We start from the raw sequence: 7,956 nt of genomic DNA, 5'->3' as shown, positions 1-7,956 counted from the left end.
TTCCTTCCTTCCTTCCTTCCTTCCTTCCTTCCTTCCTTCCTTCCTTCTTTCTTTCTTTTTTAATTTTTTTATTGATGCAACTCAGGGTCTTGGACCTGTTAGGCCTGAACTCACACTGAGCCAAGCGCCCAACTCTTGCGCTTCAGAAACAGGGCCTTCTTGCTCAGTAGCCCAGGTTGGTCTGGAACCTGCCACCCCTCCACTGCAGTCTCCCCAGTGCCAGGTATTGTCTTAAGAACCCTCAGTCAGCCAGGCACAACGGCACACACATGCAATCCCAGGACGCAGAGGCAGAGGCAGGTGGATCTCTGTGAGTTCAGGGCCAGCCTGTCTACAAAGTGAGTCCAGGACAACCAGGACTACACAGAGAAACCCTGTCTTGAAAAACCAAAAGCTGGGGTGGGTGGAGGGGGTTGGCTGGAGAGGTGGCTCAGAGGTTAAGAGCGCTGGCTGTTCTTCCAAAGGTCCTGAGTTCAATTCCCAGCAACCACGTGGTCCAGGCTCATAACCATCTATAGTGAGATCTGGCGCCCTCTTCTGGCCTGCAGGCAGAATAGTGTATATGTAATAAATCTTAAAAAGAAAGGAGTCAGGTCATGCATGGAGACTTATGGAGTCCCTGATGTCAGGTTGGGGTCCTGTGGTCCTGGATCTGGGGTATGGGGGGGGGGGGGCACCAGAGCTTGCTTGAGAGTGTCTGCAGCCTCCTGACTATTATTGTCCAGGGCCCCATTTGAGCCTCAAGTCTTGCTGGGGTGGGGAGGCGGGCTGGGACTTGCAGCCCAGTGCTGTGTGGGGCTAAGCTTTACAGGTACACCTAGCTAGAAGCAGCCTCCCCACCCTTTCCACAAACAGGCTGATGGGGCTTGGTGCCTCCCTACAAGAGGCTCAAGGGCAGTCAGGGCAGGACAGGCGGGTGGACAGGCCCCTCCAGGGCCCATTGAGGCCCAGACAGCCTGGGGCGTGTTGGGTGCTGGGTGAGCAGTGTAGAGCCACACACTGTCAGGCTGGGAGCCATGTCTGCATCTAGTGGCCCAAACAGTGATCCAGGTCAGGCCCTCAGGGGTCTGGGGTGTGGAAGGGCCGCCTCCTGGTGCCTTTGGGAGGGAGGCAGCTCCGCCCCGTGCATGCCCTGTGTGGCCGACCCAGGGGTGCGTCCCTGAAGGTAGAGTGCTTGCCTTGGGTCCCCTCCCCAGTAAATCAGTTCATCCGGTACCCACCTGCCATCCCAGTGTGTGGGTAGAGACTGCAGTCAAGGTCATCCTTGGCTGCATCCGGAGGTCAGCCTGGGCTACACAAGAGCTCACTTGAGAACTCGGCAGAGCACAGAAAGGGAAACGCAGATTTGCGCTCACATCTCCCAGCCCGAGTGTCCGCCCCCACAATGACAGCAGCTGAGTCTGAGCGGTCAGGAAGCACAGGAGGTGGCTGCTGGGGCCCTGCAGCCTCACTGCTTCCCAGAGGCCTCGCGAACCCCAGCCCCAGCTCCCCTCGCTGCCCTGCAGGCTCCCTGCTTGGCCAGGGTCCTCCCAAGGGCTCACACCCTCCCTCCTCCCTCAGGCCAATGCACTCCTGATCCGGGAGGTCGATGTGGAGAAGGTCACGACTTTCGAGCACCAGTACGTGAATGCCATCAAGACGCTGTGGAGTGACCCTGGTGTCCAGGAGTGTTACGATCGCAGGCGGGAGTTCCAGCTCTCTGACTCGGCTAAGTAGTGAGTGGGGCTGGCATGCATGGATGACCCAGTGGACACAGATAGGGTCAGAGTGGCCATGACCTAGGCCCAAGAGCCTGTCCACAGCCTCCTAACCCACAGGGCTGGCCATCCTTGACAATCGACCAGCAGTCTGCTCTCCTGACCACCCACTGAGCGTGCCTGCCTCAGGGGCAAGACGCAGGGCTCAGCTGGTTCAGCTGGCCATCCTGCTTGTGGCCTCTGACCATGTCCCTGTGCCTGGCTGGGAGAAGAGCCCAGCCCTGGCCTGGGCCGCCCTCAGGGCTAACCATGCAGGCATCTGGGAGGCAGTCACAGCTCAGGGAGTCCATGCTGGGAGGCTGTTCCACAGTCCCAGCTGATGGGGCTCGGCGGCTCAGCAAGACACCTGTGTCAGTAGTGAGTGTGGCCGGCAGGTATCTGGGACTTCCTGTCTGGCCTGCCTGCTCTGAGCCCACACACAGCCACCCTGACCATGAGTTGAGCCTTATGAGGTGTCCCCTGTGCTGTGGGCACCTCTGCGCTGTGGGCCCCACCCTTCAGCTGTTTGCAGCGCTTCGTCTCTTCTTGGGATCATTTCCTATCTCGGACACTTGTGACCCCAGGCCCATGGAGGCAGTGTGCTTTCAGCTAGGCCCCCAGGCCCGCTAGTACCCAGTACCAAGTCCCTGGCTGTTTGTGGGTATGGCTTCTATGCCATGTCCCAGGTGCCCAAGGTCCCCAGTGGGCTCCTGAGCAGACACTTCTGCATTGCAGCTACTTGACGGACGTGGACCGCATCGCCACAGTGGGCTACCTGCCCACCCAGCAGGACGTGCTGCGGGTGCGCGTGCCCACAACTGGCATCATCGAGTACCCGTTCGACCTGGAGAACATCATCTTCAGGTGATGGTCCGGGGCTGCCAGTCAGGGGTGACGGTTAGGGGCTGTAGGAGGAGGCGTTCAGGCTTGGCCGAGGGGGTCGGCAGGGGTCCTGAGGCTTGGAGTGCTGGGCCTTGTGGCCGTCAGCTGGACAACCTCTCAGGGCTCCTCCCTGGGGGCCCGAGAACCTGAAGGGCACAGGACAAGCCTTGGAGACGCATGGGGCGCATGGACATAGACACACTTTGCTCTGAGTCAGCACTCTCACCCACAGACTCAGAAGGGCCAGGGCAGGAGGAGGTCAGGGTGAGTTGGGTGACACTTGCCCAGGCGCCACCCCCCAGCATCCTGTGCTCGGGCCTTTGCTCTTCAGGCATCTTGTGCCATCTCCTACCCCACCCTCTCTTAACCTGCTGTCCATAAGGCTCCTGGTGGTAACAGTGCAGACAGAGGACAGACACCTGTGCCCATGTAAAGGCCTTCCCTGGGTGGGTTAGGCGGTGCCGATGTGGGCACGTCCATGTCCATCACTGTCCTCAGGTCCCGGTGGTGGCCCCTACAGGGCCGTCCTCCCCAGGCTGATGCAGCCATCTCCCCAGGAGAGACCCTCCCCCCAGGCAGGTGTCCCTCCGCCGCTGCCGAGGGCAGGGCCCACGGTGCACACTTGGGGACCTCGACCTGGACAGGCGGGCAGCCCTCTGGCTTCTTGGTCAGCGGGCAGAGGCCATCATGTCCTTCTGCTTGGCCGGACGCCGTCCACACAAATGAGGAAGTGGAGTGTGCCGCCACCTGGGCAGGCGCCGTGCCTCTGCGCCACAGAGAGCCGCTTCAGGTGTGCAAGGCCACCCAGGCCTCTGGGCAAACCCTGAACCATCTGGACCTGTGCGTCCACAGGCACATCAGCCTGGTCATCCTGGGCTTGCGGCCACCTTGGCCCTGGGGAAAGGTGCCGAGCTGCAGGCAGCAGCCGCAAGCTGAGCGGCCATGCGGTCTCCCCTAGGATGGTGGATGTTGGCGGGCAGAGGTCAGAGCGCAGGAAGTGGATCCACTGCTTCGAGAACGTGACATCCATCATGTTCTTGGTGGCCCTAAGCGAGTATGACCAGGTCCTGGTGGAGTCGGACAACGAGGTGAGGCTGAGGGTGCACTTGGAGGCCGGCAGGGGTGGGCACGGCAGCCTGCTCACCAGCGGGCCCTTCCCGTCCCCGCAGAACCGCATGGAGGAGAGCAAGGCGCTGTTCCGCACCATCATCACCTACCCCTGGTTCCAGAACTCCTCCGTCATCCTCTTCCTCAACAAGAAGGACCTGCTGGAAGACAAGATTCTGCACTCTCACTTGGTTGACTACTTCCCTGAGTTTGACGGTGAGCCCCGCCCCTGGCCCCCACTGTCACCACCCTGCTGCCTCCGACTGCCCCGGGCCCCCTTGAGGGAGGCCACTGACTGGGGCTTCCTTGCAGGGCCACAGCGGGACGCCCAGGCCGCACGCGAGTTTATCCTGAAGATGTTTGTGGACCTGAACCCCGACAGCGACAAGATCATCTACTCACACTTCACCTGCGCCACCGACACGGAGAACATCCGCTTCGTGTTCGCCGCCGTGAAGGACACCATCCTGCAGCTGAACCTCAAGGAGTACAACCTGGTGTGACCGGGCGTGACCTGGCGCAGCCCCCGAGTCCAGCCGCCCGCACCCGGGGCCTGGCGAGGGCTGGGGCGCCTCTCCCCCCGCCCACTGCCGTCCCCGGCACCATTCCTCAAGGGCAGGGATGGCCTCTTTTTGGCCTTGACTCCTTGTGGCTTGAGGGATTTTGGTTTTTTGTTTTTTTTGTTTTTTCTAGGAAAAAAAAAAAACCCAAACAAACAAAAAAGAAAAAAACCATGAACGTCAGTGCGCCCTCCCCAGGGACTCCCCACAGCCACGAGGCTCTCAAGGTCAGGGCCACTACAGCCCGAGCCCACAGTCCTGAGTTCCAGTCCTTATCCCCGGGGAAGGCTGCAGGCTTGGGGACCACGGACTGCCCCTTTTCTAAGTTATTGATATCCCATGTGCCCTCGGGGCCCGCACCCTCCGCTCCCTAGACTCCAAGAAGTGGGGGTGGGCGGACCCTGTGCCCACCCTGGGAAGTGCCTAATCGTTTTCGTTTTGTTTTTGTTTTTGAAGAAAAGAGATATATTCTGCTCCACTATGGCTTGTAGGGCAGATGACACACTACAGGGTCTCCTGCTCAGAGTGACCTTCACCCCTGTGTCCCCAAGATCTGCTCTCCACTGGCCTGGCTGGAAGCGGCCCTAGGGAGCCTGAGGGGCAGCTGGAGGGACCGTCCAAGGCCCTGTGGCTCAGTGAGGCCCCTACCCACCCCCCCCCCGTCGTTGAGAGCGGGGTGCTCAGGGGCTCCTTCCGAATATTCTCAGGTCTGTCCCCAGACACGGACAGTGGCCTCGCCCCACGCACTGGTCCCCGGCTCCAGTCTCTGCACCATGCCGGTGCTTCCCAGGCCGGATGCCAGCGTCCAGGAAGTGATGGCCATGGCCAGAGAGGACACAGGCAGCCCCCTGCTGCTCATACACACTACAGTGTCTGTCTGTCAGATTTCTTTACTTTTGCACGTGCGTTCTGGGTTTGGATATCCAGCCTTGCCTTTGTCCTGCCTGCCACGCTGGACTCCAGGCCCCAGAGTGTCCACTCAGACATGCGCCAGTCTGGGCAGTGGGCTACACTGCCGTCCAGGCAGAAGGGAACAAGGGACCAGTGGACATGACAGAGCCCTAGGGTGTGGATGGGTGGCTGTGACGGTCCCCCACATTCCTAGCCTCCACCCCATGGGTCCCCCCCCCTCCCACCCCGGGCTTCTCTCCTGTCTGCAGCTGAGGGGCAGTCTCGTGCCACCCCGCCCACTGCAGGGCTGCATGGGTGCCAGGCAGGGTCATCCAGGCCACCCCGAGCCAAACAGCCACCCTTGGGAGCTCCAGGTCCTCACAGAATGGGCATCTGTGTCGCACAATAGGAAGAGGACTTAGACTGAACAGGTGTCCGAGGGCTGGCCACCCCAAGCTGGCAAAGTGTTAGCCTCTCTCAGGCTGTGTGCCAAGTGTATCAGGCCACGGTGGCCACAGCCAAAGCCCTGGGCCCAGCTCACCTGAGCGGCGGGTGGCGGGTTCTGTCGGGACCATGCTGGGGCCTTTGGGGTGTGCCGAAAGGTCAGGAAGGGGACTTCAGCCTCCCTCCATCCGGCCTGGCCCTCCCCAGGGGAGACACTGGTTTGTGTCTGCCCCAGCGCACTGGGAGTGCCAACCGCCTTCGAGCGCCTGGTCCAGGAACCTAGACGTGGCCCGTGGTGGCTGCCAGCGCCTGCCAAGACCCTTGTATATTACACAGTCCTGATTTCAAACTTCAGCCTATTTAAGAGAACACTCAAAACACTGTTTTTAACCCTTGTCCTTTGCAAAGCATGTTCCTTGTGTGAGGGGTGGGGAGGCTCGGGCACCCGTCTCGGTGCCAGGCTCCTGCAGACCCACGAAGGGCGGGCGCCAGGGTGCAAGCAGCAGGTCGGGGCCCTGACCCCCTAACCCAGAGGATCTTGCTGAAGCCACCTTTTCATATCTTTCTCTTGAATTCTGTTTTAAATCGGAATAAATTTTGTTCCTAAACTCAGGCTCCCTTGGGGTCATTGTTACGGGTATAAAAGGGGAGGGGTCAGGCCTCACCTGGTCACCTGGCGCCCTGCCTCCCGGGAGACTGGAGGCCCAGCCTGTGCTGCTCACCTGGAGAGAAGGCCCTGCCAGCTCTTCACGGGGAGGAAGGCCGGCGGTTCTCCATCGGCCCTACACTTCTTCAAAGAAGCCTGGCTGGGGAGATGCCTGAGGGGGTAGGGTGTCAGCCATCCAAACAGAAGGGCCCAAGTTCAATCCTATCCTTTGAGGTGGGCCTGGTGGGGTGCCCCAGGGGCCACAGCACTTCAGAGAAGGACGAGCTGACCTTTACAGCTTGCTGACCGCCAGTGCGCCTCAGTCCGTGAGCTGCCAGGTTCCGGTGGGAAGTGATGGAGAAAGGCACGGGTGGCCTCCACAGGCACGTGGGGACGCACAACAAGATGGAAGAGATGTCCAGTGGCATGAAGCTCTTCCCACAGCTGTGCTGCTGTCCCAGTGCCCACCTCCAGAGCATCCTATCTGCACCAAAGCTCTGTCCTCACTCAGCACTAATACCCAGGCCCTGGCACCCCTCTCCTCTCACCCCCTGTCTCTCCTGGGTCTGGGGTCCTGTGGCACCAGTGAGCCCAAGACCGGGACCATCCGCTGGCACAGGGGTCACATGCCTTTTTTCTTTTCACAGCTGAGTAATATTCCTTGCATCCGTGGGGTGGCCCGTAGTCTGTGTCTGCAGCATTGGGGTGACTTCTGGCTCTTTGGCCGCTGTGAACCTGGCTAACAGGAATGCAGATGTGCAAATGTGTCCTCAGCCTTTGGCTGTCGGTGCCCTGGAACCCATCCCCCAAGTAGGCAGGATGGTGACAGTGATTCTGTATTTGACAAACCATCGTCATTTCTCTTGGCCTCTGTGCTGTGTCAGTCCTACCAGTCAGTCAGTCTGTCTTGTTTTATCAAGACAGAGTTTCTCTGTGTAGCCCTGGCTGTCCTGTTGGAACTCACTCTTAAGACCAGGCTGGCCTCCAACTCAGAGATCCCCTTTGCAGACCAGGCCAGCCTCGAACTCACAGAGATCTGCCTGCCTCTGCCTCCCCGAGTGCTGGGATTACAGGCCTGCACCAGCGCACCCTGCTCTTAGTCAGGTTTTCTATAGCCGTGACAAACCCCATGACCAACAGCACGTTGATGAGGAGAGGGTTTATTCCCCACACTTCCACAGCGCTGCCTCCCACTGAAGGGACCCACGCAGGGCAGGAGCCGCGCCGACACGGGGGGCGCTGCTCCCCGGCTTGCTCGCCCGATCCTTCTAGAACCCAGCACCGCCAGCCCAGCAACGGCACCACCCACCGTGGGCTGGGCCCTCCTCCTTTAATCACTGGTTAAGAGGGCTCCAGCTGTGTCCCAGTGCCGGGAGAGCTGGTCGGTGCTGAGGACACAGGCGGTTAGAGAGCTGGCAGGAGTCGGGCCTCCACCGTGTGGGTTCTGGGGTCCGGCTGGAGCTTGAGGCTTGTGTGGCCATAGCAGAGGGAGGAGTGTCAGGCGCGTCTGGGCGAGCGGGGAGGACTCGGGCGTGCGGTCAGAGAGCTAGGCGGGAACCAGGCCGCGGTGGGCGAGACTGGACAAGGCTGGGGAGGAGGTGGAGGTCCTCCGCAGCGCAGGTGCCTGCCGCTCCGCCAATGGCCAGCAGGTGTCGCCAGATGACCTACACAGCTGTATCCAGGCCACCTT

At 60.7% G+C, this 7,956-nt stretch overlaps 1 protein-coding gene across 1 annotated transcript in view; it reads left to right on the top strand.

The window, feature by feature from the left end:
• The window catches only part of Gna11 (G protein subunit alpha 11), a 15,903-nt gene extending 9,675 nt beyond the window's left edge, over positions 1–6,228 (top strand). The window contains exons 3-7 of the mRNA XM_055607712.1: positions 1,561–1,715; positions 2,472–2,600; positions 3,577–3,706; positions 3,788–3,941; positions 4,038–6,228. Of these exons, the coding sequence (XP_055463687.1) occupies positions 1,561–1,715; positions 2,472–2,600; positions 3,577–3,706; positions 3,788–3,941; positions 4,038–4,228 (759 nt within the window). The 3' untranslated portion in view covers positions 4,229–6,228. The remainder of the gene's footprint in view (positions 1–1,560; positions 1,716–2,471; positions 2,601–3,576; positions 3,707–3,787; positions 3,942–4,037) is intronic.
• Positions 6,229–7,956: the final 1,728 nt, after the last annotated feature.

The sequence above is a fragment of the Psammomys obesus genome, unplaced genomic scaffold (assembly GCF_907164565.1).
Source record: "Psammomys obesus unplaced genomic scaffold, mPsaObe1.curated_primary_1811, whole genome shotgun sequence".
NCBI classification, from domain to species: domain Eukaryota; kingdom Metazoa; phylum Chordata; class Mammalia; order Rodentia; family Muridae; genus Psammomys; species Psammomys obesus.
Note: the sequence above shows the minus strand (reverse complement) of the source record. Positions and strands in the feature narration are given on the sequence as shown.